Genomic DNA, 20959 nt, shown 5'->3' with positions numbered 1-20959 from the left:
CTAGCCGAATGCAGGGGACATATAAACAACCATCCCCACTCACATTCACACCTACAGGAAATTAATTTCTCCATCCATCCATCCATCCATCCATCCATCATCCATCCATCCATCCATCCATCCATCCATTTTCTTCTACCGCTTATCCTCACGAGGGTCATGGGGAGTGCTGGAGCCTATCCCAGCTGTCAACGGGCAAGAGGGGTACACCCTCAACTGGTTGCCAGTCAATCGCCGTGCACATAGAGAGAAACAGCCACACTCACAATCAGGGGCAATTAATGTTCCATGTTTTTTTTACTTGGGGGGAAACCGGAGTGCCCGGAGAAAACCCACGAAGGCACGGGGAGAACATGTAAACTCTACACAGGCGGGGCCGGGATCAAACCCAGGTCCTCAGAACTGTGAGGCCAACGCTTTACTTGCCGAAATTAATTTCTATCCATCCATTTTCTGAGTCGCTTATCCTCACAAAGGCCACGGGAGTGCTGGAGTCTATTCCAACTATCTTTGGATAGTAGGCAAGGTACACCCTCAACTGGTTACCACTGAGAATACAGCATGAAAAAAAAAAGGATTGCTTTGGCACCATTTGGTGGTGCGCTAGTGTCAAGCACTCATGTTGAAGTGATGCGAGGAGCTTCATTTCGTCAGGGCTGTCTGAACGGAAAAAAAGGTGCTTTGCCCTGCTCCTAAGTTTGGTTTTCAAGGGGCATCACCAAAGCCTATTTAAACCTTTGCATGCCACTGGTGCGAGTGTTATTAAATGTTCAAAGTAAGTTCAATGTAACAAATATTGTTGCAAACATAGCTGTTATTTTCCGCGTGTTTCCCGTTACAAATGGCACCACGCAGACCAAATTATGACTGCTATGTGCCAACATTTCCTCGCTTGTGGTTGGCGTGCTTGTGTCCAAGATCCCATCTCGTTATTGACGTCACTCACATCTAAATCCAGCTCAAAGCAGCAAAGTTGTCCTCGGGCGTGTTCCTTGACTTGATGTTGTTGACACAGTTCAACAAAACCGGGTCCTTTCCCAAGCAGCAAGCGCCCCTCCCAGGGTACACCGCGGGGGACACAAACTGCTCTGATTATTACATAAACTGTTGAGTCGACTCATTAACCCGAGTCAGGCAACCCCCAACACTCTGGCTTTGTTCTTGCCCCCCCAGTGGACCGCAAACATTCAGGACGCCTTTCCTGTACAGATCAGTGCAGTTCGGTATCTGGTGCCACCTAGTGTCCCAGTTGAAAAGGAAGTCAGATAAAATAAAATAAAGAACGCCGTCGTCCCGTGTTTGGCAACAGCTTTCGTCACGTGAGTCTCAAGTCTCGTGTCGGAGGAGTTGGGAATGTGCGACATGCGCCAACAGATCTGACACCTGAGAAGCCGCCTGCCGCTACTGCTGCTGCCGGAGGCCAAAACCAGAACTTGATAAGGTTACACTTACCTGCCAGACTCTATTTTTAGTTCTCTTTTCAATGGACGCATGTTTTTGGGTTAAACCCACAAATGAAACCGTTACAATGTCTTTCTATACACGCGGAGATGCAAATTTCCAGAGAAAAATGGGAATAAACGGGAATTCAAGGGAATTAAGAACAATATAGCAGGGGGTTACAAAACTGAAGCTGGGCTCTTCATAAGGAACCTAAATATATTTATGGAACATGTATACTGTATTTATTTATTGCATTATCCATACTACCAACCTTCAGCCAAAGTGACACATTGACTTTTTTTTTTAATACAGTCACTTAGTGTATATACAGTATATACTTTTTTTTTTTTTTTGCTTTATGTTGCAAGCTATAATTAGAGGTAATGTATAAATGGGCAAATTTTGGATCTGCTGCTGCTTGAGTGATGTAAAAAATGGCGCAATTAAAGGGGGCTGTAAAACGAATTCGGACGTGTTTTTAAATACACAGTAGATGTATGAAGATAAGAGTCACTGATGGTGTCGTGGTACACACGCCTGCCTTTGGCGCTGGCAGCGTGGGATGGATTCTCGCTCAGTGATGGTGTCGATATCTGCCCTGCGACAGACTGGCGACCACTTCAGGGTGTAGTCTGCCTATCGCCCGAAACTTGCTGGGATAGGCTCCAGCTTTCCCACAACCCTTGTGAGGATAAGCGGCTTGTATAAAGACATGACATGTATGAAGATAATAGCTGGAAACTACAAAGACAGAAGGACTTTTCACAATCAGAGATTGTCATTGCCAGTGAACTATTAAGGATCTCTGCTCCAAATTTTGTACCAAGGTCTTCAGAAAGGGCACAGGATGTGTATTGGTGAGCCCCCCCCCCCCCTTAAATTACATTTTTGGCCCAAAATGAATTCATTATTTAAAGATACAAAACTAGCATTTAATTATATGGGATAGGTTCCAGCATGCCCATGATCCTAGTGAGGATAAGCGGTATGGAAAATGGATACATGAGTATTTGATTAATACAGGGCTTTAGCTCTCACAGGCAATCTTTCTTTTGGGTTTTGGGATTGGGTGGGGGCAAGGGGGACGATGTCTCTGCACAGCTTGTAAGGGAATCCTCCTTCAGGTCCAAAACTGTATGAGGGTAAGGCAAGGCATGACCACACGGCATGCATAAACCACGTGTAATTTTAATCGATGCAGTGCAGTTAGTTCAGAAACCGAGACCCCTGGAAGTTTAAAAAAAAAAAAAAAAACATTCTTGTAGTTTGCAAAGGTGTAAAACAGACAAATTTGAACAATTCTGATACATTGATAAGATCAAAAAGTAAGCACTATTATTGTTGAGCAGATGTGTAATGTTGTACGTCGACACGTGTACCTCATTTTACAGTAGGTGAGTTTACTTCATTTGGAGATTGGTATCAGTAAAACAAGTGTTACAAGTGAATGAAAAAAAAATCACTTCATACAGATTGTAATAAGAGTAGGACCTTTTATTGCAACAACAAAGTGATCATACAGCTGTACAGTAAGAAATCACACTACGTTTTTGGACAAGAAAAAGCAAAAGCATATTGGAATGATCTGAAATTCAAATAAAAACACCATAGACCTTTTAATACTTACTCTGAGACAAATGTTTTCTGTTCAACCTAAAAGTTGAGCTTCTTGGTTAAAACCTAGTCTGTAGCTAAAATAGATTACAGTACTTAAATATAAAAATAGACTCTTTATGAATGTACTTGTCATTTAAGATCTCAACTGCAGTCCCCAGCCCCACACCCCCTCCCCTTGGACGGATGTGATTGTCCGGCGTGTGCGTCCACAGATCAGCTTGGTCCCCCCCTCAGTGGCACATTCGAGAGGTCATCTCTTTCTGTGGAGAATATAGAAAGAAAATGCACAGCTTCAGTGAGATAGAGCAGAAAACATAATCCTGCCCCCCGCCCCCAACCCAAAAGAACTAAGCTTTTGCTATACAGGAGTGGTACCTTGACTTACAGGGGCTCTAATTTACTTTTTGCTGTGGTTTGGGTGCTTTGAAGCATTGGCCTCACAGTTCTGAGGACCCGGGTTTGATCCCGGCCTCGCCTGTGTTGAATTCGCATGCTCTCCCTGTGCCTGTGTGGGTTTTCTCCGGGTGGGCACTCCGGTTTCCTCCCACATCCCCAAAATATGCTACATTGCTCTAAATTGCTCCTAGGTGTGATTGTGAGTGCGGCTGTTTTGTCTCGATGTGCCCTGCGATTGGCTGGCAACCAGTTCGGGGTTAGGGTCCAGCACTCCCCACGACCCTCGTGAGGATAAGCGGCAAAGAAAATAGATGGATGGGTGCTTTTTTTGCATGCTAAAATGTCAATTGTGACCAATCTTCAGAATTGCTGCTGCTCAAATGTGTGTGTGTGTGTGGGGGGGGGGGGTGTTGAGTGTTAGTCACCTGATTAGATTTACAGTGGATGTTTTTCAATATGCTTTTATAAAGCTAGGATCTGTACTTACTTTATATTTCTTATTTATAGGTAGCCTGCCGGTTTATTTCAACTTCAAATATTGATTTATATTCAGATATAATCAATTACTAATCTACGCTGCACTCACATTCTCTCATCCCGATACATTTTTACCCACATTTGAAAAGACTTAACTGATATGAAGATATCTGATTCCATGTGGGTTTTTTTTTTTTCCTTTTAAAGTTTCAAACAACAGTATGAATTGTGACACTGCCCTCATAGATTTTCTCCCCCCTCCTCCCAAAAAAAATAACCCTGTTCATTTCTTTCTTTTTTGAAAAGTTGTGAATAAACAAACAGATTCGAAACAAGGTTGCAGTCTGTTTTGGTCGTCATGTGACCGGCTGCCGTCCTTTTAACTTACCAGAGGCTCCAGCTCCTTGTGGTCCGTGAGGTTGAACTCTGTGACAAAGTAATAGAAATGCTTGTAGCAGGTATTGACGTGAGCTTCTGCCCCCATTTGGCTGACGCGATCAAAGTGGTGAATGTAGACGTGGACAAACACACGGAACAGGCGGGATAAAATCTTCTTAGCCACCTGCATGAAGGTCTTAGGGAATGGAGTACCTTGAGGTCAGACAAACGGAGATAGGCATTGACAGCATGTGGAAGACAATATTTGACAAAAGATTAGTTCTGATTTGGCGCCATCATGTTGCCTGTCCTTGTTGTAATGCTGTGTAATTTATTTAGGACATCCTCCCCCCTCTCCAATAATATCTTTGGAATATTTTCCAGTGGGCAGGAGTCTCAGGTTCCCCCCCCACCCCCCTCCTCCTAATAAACACCTGCTGTACATTGTGTGACCTACTTTATAAATCCTTGGCTTCCATGTCTCTGTGGTGACTGAAATGCAAAGCCACAACAATTTTCACTTTTTCACAAAGAATGAGAACACCATGGCAACAAGGCAGCGGTAGCAATGAAATGAATGTAGCCTTGTAAATTTACCAATGCGGCTAATCTCAGTGAAGAACTGCATCTGTCCCTCATTGTCTGTCAAGAATGTTGACATAAATAGTTTGTCCACTTAGTCATTTTTGGAATTATCAGTTTATAGAATAATTTTCTTAAAAGAATTTTAAAAAGGTTTGTGTACATTGCGCAAGCAAATATGAGAAATGTGTCCTCCTGCGATGAATAACACAGCCAACCTGTTTGTACAGGCAATGTTTTGTGGAACATTGAACAGGTTTTGAACGCTTCTAAAAGAATAAAAAAAGATAACGTGTGGCAATGTTAAAACTCGGTTTGCAAACGTCTTTGAATTCATAACTCCAACTTATATCATTGCTTTCTTCCGAGGAGCTTTTTAACTTACAGTAATTATACCATCACATCACCCGGGGGGGATCAAGGCACTTTGTGGGGGTGTGGCTACTTATTGTACAGCACCGTCCACTCTTTGCCCCCCACAGAAAGAAGCGTGTTGTCCATCTGAATTTCAAAGTGGACAAATTTGTCCTGGCGGTGTGAAATATGGTCATATCACTCAAAGGCCGTTTCTCTGCAGCCCGTGAGATCGTGTGCAATGTCCCCTGGTGCAAATTCTTCTCTCCCTGTTTACGGCCGTGAAAGAAGGCGGGCATTTGATTGACGGCTAAATAGGCAGGATTTTGAGAGCACTTTGCAACACGCCCCACAGCAAGTGCAAGCTGAAAAGAATGTCTCACTTCTTGACCATTTTGAAGCCTGATTTCACATAGTGGTCTATTCAATAAATGACAGGCTTTTTAACAAGACTCTTCGGTGTGTCTTTTTTTTACATTGCCCTTTCAGATCTTTAACTTACTTGGAAGATTGTGAATAAAACTAACATTTTGTAATCTAGCAATCATACATCTTATCCAAAGCTTTTAAATTGCAAACAAGAAAAATCTTGACACATTAGAGCACTGGTGTCAAACTCAAGGCCCGGGGGCCAGATCCGCCCGCCACATGATTTTATGTGGCCCGCGATGCCAAATGTAGTGTCAATTTCCATGGTTCTTGGAAGAATCGGGACCAAAATTTCAAATTCTTGTGTATCATAAATGGTAAAGTTGAGATATTACAAGCATTTTTGTGTTACCAAACATTAATAATTGAAAAAAAAACCCCACTACTCTTGATTTTTGATTCCAAAACTAGTTCATAAATTGATGATGTAAATATGATGAGACGATTCAATTCGATTCCTTTCAGGGAAACCAGAACTACAGTGTGGCCCGTGGAAAAAATGAATTTGACATCCCTGCATTAGTTTGTAATAGACACATTTTCTAACTGCGGTCCTTAAGCTCATCAGCAGCTCATTTTGATACTTACCGACATTTGTGGGGAAGATGTTTTCATTGTTGATTTGGACCTCGATCCAGTCCATAAGTAGGCTCATGTATTTGGGGGCCGACAGCGCAGTGGGCCTCTTGTACTTGTGTTCATCCTGCCAGCGATATTCGTACTTGGGGCCGCCAGACATTACGGGGCAGGTCTGGTCGGTGCAGGAATCGCTGATGGTGCCGTAGATGAGGTTGATGCGGTTGAAGAAGTCGACGACGTGGACTGCCACCCAGTCGTTGAGGTCCTCCCCGTGGGGAAGCTGCACAGCCTGCTTCAGGTCCAAGCCTGCATTCAGAGAGGCCTGGGCCTTCTTGTGCAGCTCAAATCGCTGCGTGCCGGGCTCAAACTTGCGCTTGGGCCGGAATGTCCTGTCTTTGTTGAAAACTTGTTTCAGGGCCATGGACATGGTTGCGCGCAGAGATCCCGGGAAGATTAGCTTTCAACGTGTTGGATGAATTAGTAACTTATTTATACTTGAAGCAGTCAAAAGAGAACTGTGCAATTATGTAATGGCTGGCTTTGGGGTATTTGTTTCCGTTCTGTAAAGACAGCAAAGTGAAAGAAAATGATGCGTTTGTTAGCCAAGCAAATTTAGCAGTTCTCAGAATGTGGTACGTGTACCACTGGGTACATGGGGTCCCCCTAGTGGTACAGAGATAAATCACTAAATTCAATACAAAATACAGAAAATAAACATAAAATACAATCAAACATATTGGAAAGAAAATACTGTACATGCTGATTTTTTTATGAAGTAACAATATGCAAATCTTAGGTTTATTTTTTTGCATTTCCCTACATGAACAGGTTAATGTTTAAACTGCATCATATTACAACAATACAATAATATCCGACGCTAACTTTTAGGAATAAAACCATTGGCTTATTTTCTTCCATTAAAAGTTGCTTTATGACAGTAGCTGTCTAATTTTGGTCATGATAATGGTACTTGCAGAAAGTATTTTTTTTTTCCAGGTGCTGCTTGGTATAGAAAGTTAGAGAAATCCTGTTTTAAACCGGTTTCAGAAATAAGAAATTCAAAGGAACAAACAGTTGGCTGTGAGTGTATTTTAATGTATCACACAACAGTATTTAGATTGTATGTATGCATTTCTTTTGGCTTGTCCCGTTCGGGGTCGCCACTGCATGTCATCTCCGATGAACGCTCATATTTGATATTATTACTAATTGATTACTTCAGTCCTTTCAAATCCTACAAAAAAATAAAAAATAAAATAGACTCATGATGAGGATTCTGATACTTTTTGTGTATTTGGTGGGTGGATGTGAATTTTTTCCTCGTATAAAATGTGGGCTTTGGCTCAATAGAGGTCGGGAAACAACTGTCGAGTAGATTACACATCAGCAGCATCTGTGCCCCACTTTTGATACTGACAGGCCTAATCTTGCTTACATGCTCCGTGGATCCAAAATGTTATAATCAGCGAATAGAAAAATACAGACACAATTTCGTAGGCAAAAATAATAAATGAAAAAACTGGAGGAAAAACATATAGAAACTTTAGATGAATGTTTTGCCCGTTCGCACAAAATAAAAAATAAAAGCAAAAGGGAAAGGTTGCGACGTTCAACACGATGACTCATTTCCTATTTCAATCACTAATCCTGTCGTGAAACGAAAGAATGCTCGGAATGACAATAAAACCCGAGCTAAAGCGCCTTTCGGCGATTTAACGGCAACCTGAAACAGGTTTGTCTAAACTTCGCGTAGCGTAAATGCATTTGATTTGAACAGGGAGTTAACGTTCCCATCATTGTACCCGACGTGAAAGCAGGAGATTAAACAGTGAAGCGCATGACGACTGTACCAACTTTGTTGCAAACGAGGCTAGCTAACGCACTTGGGACTTGTTGCTTCGGTACCAACCTACCAAATCGCAATATTTAAAAAAAAATACGTTACTTTTCAAATCATATTGTTCGTACATGGGAAAGAATACAGTCGCTATATCAAAAGGCAGCTCAGACGATGACGAAATCGCACAGTGGAAATGTACTTTTCCCAACTTACTTGTTCCGCCTTCCTGTTCCGCCAAATTTCTTCGATATTTGGTACGAAGTTGCCAGCGGTCGCCTGACACCGTTACATCGATGACGTACAATTACTAAAATGCGTTTGCCTAATGTCCTTCATGCTGCTATTTTTACTGTAAATTCCACAAACGTGACACTTTGGTAAATGAAAGCGGCTAACGTCAGACTCCTCCCTTTGAAACGAAAAGTAACGTCAAGAAATGATGGTTACGGGTCTGGTAACTTCCGGTATTGACGTTCAAAATAATGGCTTTCAGACATCCGCTTTGGAAAAAGGATCAGACGTCACGGATATGCACGGTTTAAACTTCTTGTCTCTTATGGCCGTTGAGTCATTTTCTCATTTTTAAATAGTTTTTCCAATGAATAAAAAAGTAAACTAAATTAAAAAACATGCGCGTCGAACTAAATATCTTTACCTTAGAAGTGTCGTTGATAGTTCTTATAAACCTATCGATATTTGTTTATTAAGGGGAATTTGTAAAATACCGAATTCATTGTAAAAGTCGCTAAGTTGAACTTGCTTCGTATGATGTGTGTCAATGCTGGAAAAGGTTATTTCTGCACAAAATAGGCAAGCTGGGAAAGAAGAGGCGGTGCTGTACGTTTCATAGTCATACAGTATTTGCAGAAGTGTAAGCCACGGTTACCACTTCCTTGGCAAACATGTTTTACTTGGGTTTGAATATTCAACGTGCTGCAAATGATTTTTTTCCTTCTTTCTTTTTGACTCATTGTAAAACATTAGTTTATTTTCACTCATGCATTATCTCTTAGCGCATTTATGAGACTTTTATTTCATGGAAATGACACAACATGTATGCATTCAATTTAAATATAGCCTCAACAAAAAACCTATTCAAACAAGTATTAATAGGATAGTATACTGGAAAGAAAAAAATCCCACAGTGAAATAGTTTGCTCATCGATGTCGTCTAAAGACATCCGTACAGATAAAAAATCTCCTGTAAGCGTCTTCATGTAGCCGACACACTCCTCTTACTTATTGTCAATGAAGCCTGTTTCGCTGGATCACTGCTGGAGTTAAGGCCGGTCAGTATGTGCGGCTCATAAATAGCTCTTTGTTTTGCTTGTTAAATGACCAGCTGAATGGATACATTGTGTAGCCACGGGACAGAATGTCTACTTGTTGGGTTCCGCAGCAGTGGCTGCCTCCGATGCCTTAACCTTCTTTGATACGGAATAATGGTAAGCTCTCATGCTCTCTTCCACCTTTTTGAAGTCAGGACGGTCCTCATGTCTGGTGAGAAAAGAACAGAAGCGGACAAAACATATCGTGTAAAGTGATGTAATATGACAAATAAATAAATAAATAACAAGAGACTCATTCTGGCATAATTGTCTTACTTGTACGTCCAGCATTCTTGCATCAGTGCATACATTCGATCCGGACATTTGGCCGGACACGCCAAGCGTTTCCCACTTTCAAGGAAACTGTTCACCTCCGCTTGTTTCATTTTCTGGACACATTTGCACAGAACACAAGCCAACTCTGTGACTCAGACCATTTCTGTTGTGATCCACCTGCTGCATGTGCAGTACCTTATAAGGTTTCCCGCCATATGAGAAGGCTTCCCACATGGTGATGCCAAAACTCCACACATCACTTTTACTGGAGAATTTGCGGAAGTTTATGCATTCGGGTGCGTACCACTTCAGCGGCCATGGTCCCGTAGAACGGGCCTGTTCGGGGTTTCATGTTCCAGAATTACAGTTTATTGGACAGCCAGTAGTTCATGTACAATGAATTGCCCTTTGGAATCGAACGATCACAGTTTGAGCTTTGCTGCTGACAAAAAAAAAAATTAAAATTTAAAAAATTCAACTAATTGTTGGAGAAATGTTCGTCTGTTTGACTTATGCCAAGGTGCCCTTAAGCCAAGCAGTGACTGTACTGGCTGTCATTCAGTGATCCCGTCATGCATTTCCCACATTCCTTTCAGGTGAGGGTCAGTAAATCAGGCCAAAAGGAAATAAGTTCAGTATTTACCGTACAAAGATAACACCTTATGGGTGATAACCTATGGGATGTTGGAATTCCTCCTAACAATTGGACCTCTGTACCTTGTAGTACTCGCTGTCGGCTCCCAGGGCCTTGGACAGGCCAAAGTCACTAATTTTGGCGAAATGTCGGTTGACCAGCAGGACGTTGCGCGCTGCCAAATCCCGATGCACAAAGCTTTTCTCTTCCAGATATTTCATTCCCATCGACACCTGATGCATCAGGTTGACAATGTCCTCCACTTCCACTGTGTCCCTGCAGTGAAAGTTTAGTTTACAGTGAAGAAAAGAAGTATTTGAACACCCTGCTAGATAGCAAGTTCTCCCACTTAGAAATCATGGAGGGGTCTGAAATTTTCATCGTAGGTGCATGTCCACTGTGAGAGAGATCATCTAAAAAGAAGAATCCAGAAATCACAATGTAGGATTTTTTCATGATTTATTTGTGTGATACAGCTGCAAATAAGTATTTGAACACCCGTCTATCAGCTAGAATTCTGACCCTCAAAGACATGTTAGTCGACCTTTCAAAGTTCACCTCCACTGCATGTATCATCCTGAATCAGATGCACCTGTGTGAGGTCGTTAGCTGCATAAAGACTCCTGTCCACCCCATACAATCAGTAAGACTCAAACTTGTTACATGGCCAAGACCAAAGAGCTGTCCAAAGACACCACAGACAAAATTGTACAACTCCACACGGCTGGAAAGAGGCTACGGAGAAGTTGCCAAGCATCTTGGTGAAAAATGGTCCACTTTTGGAGCAATCATTAGAAAATGGAAGAGCTAAGGATGACGGTCAATCTCAATTGGAGTGGAGCCTTAGGCAAGACATCACCTTGTGGGGTCTCAATGATTCTTAGAAAGGTAGGAATCAGCCCAAGACTACACGACAGGACTTGGTCCACGACCTGAAAAGAGCTGGGACCACGGTTTCCAAGGTGACTGTTGGTAATACACTAAGACGTCACGGTTTGAAATCATGCATGGCACGGATGGTTCCCCTGCTTAAACCAGCGCATGTCAAGGCCCGTCTTAAGTTTGCCAATGACCATTTGGATGATACAGAGGAGTCATGGGAGAAGGTTTTGTGGTCAGTGGAGACCAAAATGGAACTTTTTGGTCATAATTCCACGACCCGTGCTTGGAAGAAGACAAATGATGAGTTCCATCCCAAGAACACCATCCCTACTGTGAAGCATTGGGGTGGTAGCATCTTGCTTTGGGGTGTTTTTCTGCACATGGGTCAGGATGACTGCACTGTATTAAAGAGAGGATGACTGCGGCCATGTATTGTGAGATTTGGGGGAACAACCTCTTTCCCTCAGTCAGATCATTGAAGTTGGGTCGTGGTTGTGTCTTTCATCATGACAATGACCCGAAGCACACAGCCAGGAAAACCAAGGAGTGGCTCCGTAAGAAGCATATCAAGGTTCTGGCATGGCCTAGCCAGTCTCCAGTCCTAAACCCAATAGAAAATCTTTGGAGGGAGCTGAAACGCCAAGTATCTCAGAAACCTGTCTGATCTAGTGAAGATCTGTGTGGAGGAGTGGGCCAAAATCCCTCCTGCAGTGTGTGCAAACCTGGTGAACAACTAAAGGAAAGGTTTGACCTCTGTAATTGCAAACAAAGGCTACTGTAGCAAATATTAACATTGGGTTTCTCAGGTGTTCAAATACTTATTTTCAGGTGTATCACACAAATAAATTGTTAAAAAAATTATACATTGTGATTTCTGGATTTTTCTTTTTAGATTATCTCTCTCACAGTGGACATGCACCTGTGATGAAAATTTCAGACCCTTCCATGATTTCTAAGTGGGAGAACTTGCAATATAGCAGGGGGTTCAAATACTTATTTTCTTCACATTTTGGGGTGAAAAGAAAAATAAAGTACAATATACAGTATATAACATGACCACTGAGGGACTGACTAAATAATGGACTTCACTGTTGCTCAGATTAATGGCACAAATACGCTCTTTTGGCCCTGTTTTGTAATCTACTAGCATGCAATGCATTGTTTTTCCATTTTACTAAAACACAAACTAAAAATGCCGGCAGTCCTGCAATCGTCTCTGTAAAACTATTTATAACATTCGCTGTCTTTGACCTCCCCATTCACGAATTCTGACAGATTAATTATAAACCTTTTACCTTGCAGCAAAAGTTTGAGTCATAACTGCTTTTCATGTAACTACGCCAAGATGCTCACCTTTCTGTTTTCTCTTTTACATTTACAAACCTTATGAAATGGTCTAAGTGGACTCAAACATACTTATTTGAGGAGAGAAACTTGTTGAGCGGTCCACACGATGCCATCTCCATGACCAGCATCAAACTCTCAGCATTGCATAGCCCCAGCATCCGGACAATGAAGGGATTACTCAATTGGTGCATGATCTCGGCCTCCCTCATCATCTCCACCTTCATGAGCTTCTCATTGTCGCTCTTCAGCACCTTGATGGCTACATCTAACTGGACCCTGATGGAAAGCAAAAAATAAAAATGAAAAATTAGCATAAACATCTCCATTTAAGATGTTCATCGCTATCATATCTTTGGAGTTTTTTTTGTTTTTTTTTAAAGGTTTTCTTCACTTGTCACTATCCAGGACGCCCTTCTTGACGCAGCCAAAGTTGCCAGAGCCGAGTTCCACCTCGTCAATGAAAAGTCGACTCCTCGGGATGTTGAACTTCTTTATGTCGTTGGGGTTGTGATAAGGGTTAAAGCCAATGCAGTCCATTGGAAGCGCATTATCTGCAGGCGCAGGTGCGACTGGCGTCAAAGTCACAGCTACAACGCAGGAAAGATGCACATTTGAATGCAGCAGCTCTTCAAGCACTCATAACAGGATTTTACATTTGTGGTGCTCTTTTTAAACGCCTCGGTTATTGAGTTGGAAAATGAAATGATTATATAATCAACTGCGACGCCCACATTCTGCAATGTGGGCAACTGACCTCGAGGTGGTGGTGTGTAGCGGTTCGGGCCTGTTCGCCTCTGGAAGCATGACAGTGAATCATTTCATTAAAAAAGACAAACGCAGTGGGAGGAATTCAACATTTTATCATGTATTCCATACTCACATTTGCGGGGAAACTGGGTTGCACTATTTTTTTTTTTTTTTGAGAGGGGAGAGATAAAGCAAAGAAATTAGATTACAATGGACTGAAAAATCACAATGCATCAAAATTTATACATTTGCAAAGGAAATACATCTCTTTTGATTGACAGTAAATATCACACACAAACAAAAAAAATCACAGTTTTATGGCAATCACCCAAGTGTTGGAAAGTTTCCATTTTAAGATCATAATTATGTCTTTTTGACCAGCAATACCAGGCATGATGACGTTTCCGGATCTGAAAATATTAATATTGGATTAATTTATATGTAAAAACATATAAAGATTTTCAGTACTTCCAGCAGCTCGGTTGACACATGCATCCCCCAGAACTGTCACCATGCCATCAGGTTTAATCTTCAGGTATTCTACCAGCTGGTAAAATACACAAAAAGTCATTAACTTGTGACTGAATATGAATATGTATGAAAAAAATGCCAATGTATGTACCTGGCAAATAGTGTCAAACTTCAGTCCCTCTGGCATGTAGTATTTTCCCGACTTGTCATGGAGGATTTGATAGTGATAAACGGCTCTTCCATACATTACAGAGAGTGCAAAAGTACCAGACTCGTCTCTATCGCGAATCCTGAAAAATGGCCGATGATGGAAAGTTGCCTTCAGATGAGCTGTAAAGACATTTGATACTTGACAAAAGTACATCACCCTGAGCTACTTACAGAAACTTGCCATCTGGTTGTGTTCCGCAGTAAAGCAGCCTCTCACTTTCCTTTCGGGGGATTTTGCCGTGATACCACGACATCTTCTCGTGGGCCGTAGTGGCGATCAGCTTTTCCAGTTGAGGCGCTTGACTGATGATGGCCTGCTCCATTGCTTCACCCTGAGAGGAAAAAACAAAACAGACAAATGAGTTTATTGTCGTTATGGTAGTTTGAAGTCTCCACCATTGTCAATCACAAATATAATAAAATACAGTGAACACAGTGGGGATAAGCACTGAGGGCTGCTGCAAATAGTTAAAATTTGCAAGTAATTGACAACCACCACTAGTTTGTTATTGCCTCTAGAGCTTGTGCACGTGACCTCACCATTTTCCCGGCGCCATATTGCTGGTCAAACAGAGCTGCTCGACATTGTGGGAGACATTAAACCTGATGAGAATATTTACAATCCCCGAGACCTGTTGTGCTATTCAGAGCTATCATTCTATGGAATACCAGCTGAAAAGACCAGAAAATATCGGTGGATTTCTGCAATTAAACATGACGGATGGTGCCCAACCAGAATACAGGCACGCCTGTATCGTGATAAGATTCATTTCAGGTAGGAATTATTTGTTGGCCCATTTGAGAACAATGCGTATTTTATAAAAGAAAATAAACCGTCTGTCGCAGATAGGTTGATGGACGTTAAGTGTGGCCACAATCGCTTCCGTGTACATTCCGTGGAGACGACTCTGTACTCTTTTTTTTTTTTCCCCAAATCATAGTTAATGAATGAGATTTTGTGTAAAATCAGGGGTCATTTATTTACATATTGGTATTTGGATTGAATACTAGAAAAGATCGATGGATTCCGGCAAAGGTTAACGTGTGGCCGAATGCTTCCACATTCACGTCACTATGTGAGATTCATTCCTGATTGAGAACAGATCCAGCAACTATTTGTATGCGTCCAGACTTTTATATGCTTTCAAAATTTTCCATGCAAATTTTGACGACTTACTCACAAGATACATGTGTAGATCCAGTTTTCCAAGGCAAGAGGAAGCGAATTAACAGTTCAATTTCTTATTGGCGAAAACATCGACTTCGACATTAAATACGGGTCCTCTATGCCGAGTTTATCTAATTTTTCCACGTACCTTCATTTATTTTCACCTTCTAAATGTCTAAGGGTATCGGACAAGACTCTGGGCATCATGCTATAAGACTTTCGTATCGTTTCCAACCGACTTAGCATTGAACAATGCTTTGTGAGGCCGGCAATATGGCGACGCAAACAAAAGTCACGTGATTTTATGATGTAGGTGCACAAGCTCTATAGATAGCTAGATGGCACAAGATATCAGCAAACCATTTTTTTTCCCATTAGACAATGCTTTGGCCTGAGCAAATGAAGCTCCTCCCCTCAGTAGTTCCCTTAGCCAAATGATGGCACCAAAGCAATATTTTTCCATTAGACATGGATTTGGCCTGAGTCCAAAACGGTGACTATTTGGGAGTTTCAGCTGTTTCCAGCCCCCCCCCAAAATCTATAAATAGGTGAATTCATGAATGTTGTGCTGCAAATATGTGGGGTTCATCATACATAATTAGGGTTACATGAATGAATTTGATAGATGGTGTGAATCTGTCAGGAGGCAACCAACCTCAAGGTTCCAGGTTTGCTTCACATACTCCCTCAGCATGTTTTCCTTCAGGCTATCAAACACACTGGGCCGGATCGGTGTGTCCGAGGACCGTAAGCAAGGTTTCTTCAGAGCACACACCAGCCCATCAGGGTCCTTGCTGTAAAACTCGCAGAGCTCAGCAGGCCCACAGTGGGGTATGCTTCCTCCGATGCAGTAAGTGTCATTAAGCTGTTTCTCAATGGGGTAATGGTAGAACTCCAAGTTCCATACAAGAGAGAGGACATATCCACCCAAACTCCGCAGACATTGACGCAGCAGGAACAGGCCGTCAGCCATACCGGCCAGTTTTAAATGCTGCTCAGCTTCGGAGCGACTGATGCTGCCGTAGAAAAAAGGCAGTTCTGCTGCGGGATCCATGGACATGGTGATACTTCAGAGAGCTGAGTTGATCTTTGGAGCCCTGGAGTTAGGGTTATGTGGAGGGCCGAGAGCCTGGAACACAAAGGCCACATCAAACCTGAAACATTTAGGAATATGATGATCATAAAGAGCAGCACAAGTCTATTTCTTGTCCGCCATATACCCCTACAGATTGAAGTACTTTGGCACAATTCTCTATGAGGGACTCTCAGGGACATAGTGCAGGATTATCTTTTTATACCTTCACGCAATCACCCGTGAACTAGACCAAGATAGTTGAAGATTGGGCCTTGATGAAGGCAACATTACTACGTAATCAATACCGGATAAGATACCGGAGCTACAAGCCGAACACTGCTTTACAGAGACCGAACGACTGTCTCTCCAGGCACCTCCATGTGTGATCGTCAAAAAGGGGGGTGAGGGGTTGGTTCGCTGTATTGCCGTCCCCCACAGAATGCCCTCCCCTTCCCCCCCATGGGCAGGTGCCCCTATCAGCTGTATCAGAAACTGTGATTCCCAGGCTCAACTATGTTAAATGCGACCCTCCCATTGCTCTGCCAACGTAGGGTTTACGCGTTCAAACTAGCAGCGCTTTTTCCAGGAATTTCGTCATTACAAAGACAAAGCGTGAGGCACCTTGTGTCTTGAGATCTTTAACGAGAAAACACCCACACTGCAAAATTGCAACTAGCTGGAGACAAGAGCCACAACAGGAAGTTGTGGCTCGCTCTCACAGCCTCCTTTCTCTATCATCTAATTCTTCAGTTGAACAGGTGGTTATTTTTGTGTTGGGTTTTTTTTTCGTGTGTAAGAAAAACATTCTGGATCAGACAGTCAAACATTTGTGTTGAGCCGAAAACAAATTATACTGTTACTCAGTGATTATTCCGCACAACGAGCCATGGCATATCGGAATCTGGTGGTTATCCATAAACGAAAAGAGTATAACGTAATAATTAACCTATATTTGGTGACGTTAACACACAACAAAGAGAGATAACTTGCTCGCATTGTTAGATTTATGATGTAAATTACCATTGACATAATGTGAAGGAATATCTTACGACATCGATCTTCCATATTCAGAACACAAATTCATAAGATAGACATATTTCAGGAAACAGTGTGATTTTGAAGCCGTGTGATACCGAATGTTCTGAAAACCTCAGCTTCCTAACAACACGTACAAACACCCACAATGGACAACTACAAAGTGTCCTCAGGAAGGAATATACTGTGACCTGAACTCATCTTCACCACAACAAATACCTTCAGAAGCCACAACATGGACTACCGAGGGCTGAGAATACATGAAAAAAAAAAAAAAAGTCAATTTAACGCCAAAACGTTGGAATCACATCTAAGAAGGTTGAGAAAAACATAATTGAAAACATGGCAATGGAAACTATCGCCCAACTAAACGCTAACCAGCCACAAATAGGCATGAGTGGCCGGTTAATCTTCTATCACGGTGTTTGGCCTATTTGTGGACATTTAGGGAAGAATAATAATATTATGAACAGTCCAATATTTGTTCATGAATAATTTTTAATCTATATACTGTATATCTGTGTTGGAAGAAATTAAAGAATACAGGAGCCTTGGGATATTTTCTTACCTTCATAACATTTATTTTGTTCCTCCTACACACACAGTACGTGCTGCGTACTTTTCAGTTATGTCAGTCCCCCTTGGGCTGTTACTAATGTTCAGTCGATCCAATTTTCAGAAGGTTTTCTCAAGTTTATAATAAATGAATAATAAAATGTTGTCCTGCTTGTGCTTAACACAACTACCGTCCCGTATGAATAAGGGCAAAAGACATCATTGCGCTTCTAACATTTTTTTTTTTCAAACAAGAACATTTGTATTCCTTTTTAATCAAACAAGCCACGACTCGATGCTCCCCCACGTTGTTTTATCACATATGATTCAAATCGGTATTATATTGTCCAAAGTTGCTTACGGCGATTGAAGATGGACCTTGGAGGATTTAATTGACATGATTCAAGCATTTGTAAAGTCGATATTTAAGTGGATCTATTTAAGTTTTTTAGTTGTGACAACATTCTAAGTTTAATAACGCTATCATTTCAAATGCATGACGATTATGAGAGATTTTCCCAGGAAAAACTAACAATGTTAACAGATGATAGTTTCTATAATCAATGTCAAATCAAAGTCAAATCAAGCACAAGCAAAACCAAGTAAATTTTGTCACGGGCCTGATCAAAGAACTGTTTTAATTAAATAGATTATAAAATTATGTAATATTAAATCTAATAAATATGAGAACACAGAGCACATCATCGTAATGAACAAATTAATAAAAACACTCATAATCTTTTACATGGTCTGGAAAGGCCAAAGGAAATATTCCATAAATGGCAGAAAAATTTAGTATATCTGTAAAATACATTCTATAATTTTTTGGGACAAATTAATTTACAAACACTCTCATTTTTTTTTTTGCTTCACAAACAAAAAGGTGGGTTGATGAATGTCAGCGAGCACAATGTCATGTGGCACTTTCTCCAGTTTTTCTTCACACACGCAAAAACTGTTTTAAAGCACAGCTTTGAATCACAAACGTTGATTTCAATGTGACAAAATATTTAAAAAAAACATCTTACTGTTGCAAATCACTCACATTCTAAAATGATTTAATTCAAGGAATATTTGGCTCTTTTGGCATCGCTCAATAATGTTGAAATGATTTTCGATGTTTACATTTCCACCTGACAAGCTCCAAACATGAACGTGGTCTACATTTTTACGATGAGCTCAACAAGATTAAGTGTGCGGGACTATTTTTTTTTTTTTTGTGGTTCATCTGCTCATCACATCTAGGACACTAACCCAAGCATATTATGGGATGATTTTTACATCAATGCGCTAATTGTCAACCATAACTAATACAGCTTGGGTACGAGCACAAAACATCCATCAATCCATTTTATATATTATTTCTTCTGTTTAGTATTTCCTTTAACCCACTCCATCCCTAATGTACATGGAAACAAACTACAATTCACACTCATAATTACAATTAGTGAATAGGAAATGCTAAATCCTCAGCTACGAAAACACACATATTTATAATAAAATTCCATTAACACGGTCATTTATAAGTTATACACTCAGGATCAAATAGCAATAAAAATGTGTTGACATTTTTAAATGACATGAAATGAAAAAAAAAACCAATCACAGAATATTGCATTGTGTTGACATAAACGAATACAGTACATCTAGAATTGATATAAATTGTTAATTTGCATTGTTTGGCACATTGCTGTACTCAGTGTGATGATAAGTTTTAAAAGTAAAAATACTGCTCGTGGAACTTCTTGAGTGACAAAAGGTACTTACGTCTTCCCTCAAAGTAGACCAAGGCTGTTGTTTCAGAGATAAGACGCATCTGCTTATGCGTACAGCGTCATGTGCTGTCACAACTGGTGGGAGAACCAAAGCGGCACCACGCTGCAATTCTAAAACAAAAACAATTTTTAAATGTTATGAGTTAATTAGAGCTTGGCTTAAACGCAGCATACAGCTTTTTAATAGAAGAACTTTAACCACTTTTAACTGGATGGATACAGTGCAATAGGACCAAATAAAGTTGCATGCACTAAATATCTGATTAAATTTGGAAAAATCAAATCAAATGTACTGTAGTTTTAAAATCGGTACGAAATGCAGGTCAAACAGCATCTTGTAAGAAATGTCATCTTTGGACCTTCCACTGTATGTCATATTTTCCAAACGCCACACAGGAAGCAGGGAGCTGCGTTTTGAACCCAGAACCTCTTGACTCTGAGGCAAATGTGGTAAACTAGACCGTTTTGTTGTGAGGAAGAACATTTCCATGCGAATCTAAACTACTCTTGGCTCAAATAATTTTCATTTGCATAACCTATGGGAAGTGACAAATAGGAAAACTTGATATTACGACATTGTGCCACACGGTGGCAGTAGCTCAGTGCGCTGTAATAAAGGATTTGGCTGCGGTGATGCTGTTACAAAACAGTGGGCGATTATGTCTGCTTCGCAGTACTGAGGTTCTGTGTTCGACTCTAGGCTCTGGCTTCCTGTGGGCACTTTACAAGCTTTCCTTGTGCTTGAGTAGGTGTTCTTTGGGCTTCCTAGGCCCATTGCAAAAGTATGTATGCTAAATTGATTGAAGACTCTAAGTTCTCCTTAGGCGGAGTGTGAATACTGCAGTGGTTTGTGTGTACAATATGTGCCTTGTGATTACGCCCGGTCCAGGGCGTGCCCCGCCTCTTGGCAAAAGTCAACTGGGACAGGTTGTGACCCGTATATGAACAAGCGCCATACTGTAGTACTGGCGATAAGCATTGCTAATCCCATTTTACTTTAAAGATTCCGATTAAAATATACTGATATAATGGAATCAATTCCAATACCAAGAAGGAGTCAAAGGTCAATGATAACCTCGGCAAATATCTGTACAGGGAGCGCTATAATTCACATTTCTAAAATATATTTAAAATATCTCACCATTTCAGTGGGTGTTATTTGACAAAAGCAAGAATATTAAATTACTGATGTTGGATTTTTCAACTGCGTCTACGGTATAACACGTGTACTACGCAGCGGTTATGCGCTGTTTCATGTGTGTCCGCTTTCTTGTTGTATTTGAAAAGGAAGAATGTATGGTCGAGCTGTTGCATTTTCAACTTGCTGCATTCAACAGGTCAATGTGATGAAGGGGTGGGTG

The 20959-nt window shown here is 41.1% G+C and overlaps 2 protein-coding genes across 2 annotated transcripts; both read right to left on the bottom strand.

Annotated features, from left to right (window-relative positions):
• Nucleotides 1–2922: 2922 nt before the first annotated feature.
• On the bottom strand, nt 2923–6682 carry mob3a (MOB kinase activator 3A). The gene is made up of 3 exons (XM_061825488.1): nt 6265–6682; nt 4322–4524; nt 2923–3320 (listed from the first exon to the last, which is right to left on the bottom strand). Exons 1-3 carry the CDS (start codon nt 6680–6682, stop codon nt 3291–3293), a joined length of 651 nt encoding a protein of 216 aa, XP_061681472.1. The 3' UTR covers nt 2923–3290.
• A 2092-nt stretch (nt 6683–8774) lies between these two features.
• On the bottom strand, nt 8775–16218 carry LOC133503670 (tyrosine-protein kinase ZAP-70). The gene is made up of 12 exons (XM_061825487.1): nt 15814–16218; nt 14162–14322; nt 13932–14070; nt 13778–13856; nt 13443–13465; nt 13317–13356; nt 12954–13149; nt 12632–12838; nt 10417–10609; nt 9895–10035; nt 9700–9812; nt 8775–9592 (listed from the first exon to the last, which is right to left on the bottom strand). The coding sequence occupies exons 1-12, from the start codon at nt 16216–16218 to the stop codon at nt 9475–9477; spliced, it is 1815 nt and encodes a 604-aa protein (XP_061681471.1). The 3' UTR covers nt 8775–9474.
• Nucleotides 16219–20959: the final 4741 nt, after the last annotated feature.

The sequence above is a fragment of the Syngnathoides biaculeatus genome, chromosome 7 (genome assembly GCF_019802595.1).
Source record: "Syngnathoides biaculeatus isolate LvHL_M chromosome 7, ASM1980259v1, whole genome shotgun sequence".
In the NCBI taxonomy this organism is placed as follows: Eukaryota; Metazoa; Chordata; class Actinopteri; order Syngnathiformes; family Syngnathidae; genus Syngnathoides; species Syngnathoides biaculeatus.
The sequence above is the reverse complement of the archived record's forward strand: the minus strand, read 5'-3'. Positions and strand labels throughout refer to the sequence as shown.

Excerpts from the sequence above, each read along its gene's own strand:
- mob3a (XM_061825488.1), bottom strand. The coding sequence starts at position 6,682 with ATGTCCATGGCCCTGAAACAAGTTTTCAACAAAGACAGGACATTCCGG. Across the intron at positions 4,525-6,264 it reads CATCTTCCCCACAAATGTCG|GTACTCCATTCCCTAAGACC; the intron begins GTAAGTATCAAA and ends TCTGACCTCAAG. Across the intron at positions 3,321-4,321 it reads ACAAGGAGCTGGAGCCTCTG|AAAGAGATGACCTCTCGAAT; the intron begins GTAAGTTAAAAG and ends TATTCTCCACAG.
- LOC133503670 (XM_061825487.1), bottom strand. The coding sequence starts at position 16,218 with ATGTCCATGGATCCCGCAGCAGAACTGCCTTTTTTCTACGGCAGCATC. Across the intron at positions 13,357-13,442 it reads AACCCAGTTTCCCCGCAAAT|AGGCGAACAGGCCCGAACCG; the intron begins GTGAGTATGGAA and ends TCATGCTTCCAG. Across the intron at positions 10,610-12,631 it reads AAGTTTCTCTCCTCAAATAA|GGACACAGTGGAAGTGGAGG; the intron begins GTATGTTTGAGT and ends CTTTCACTGCAG.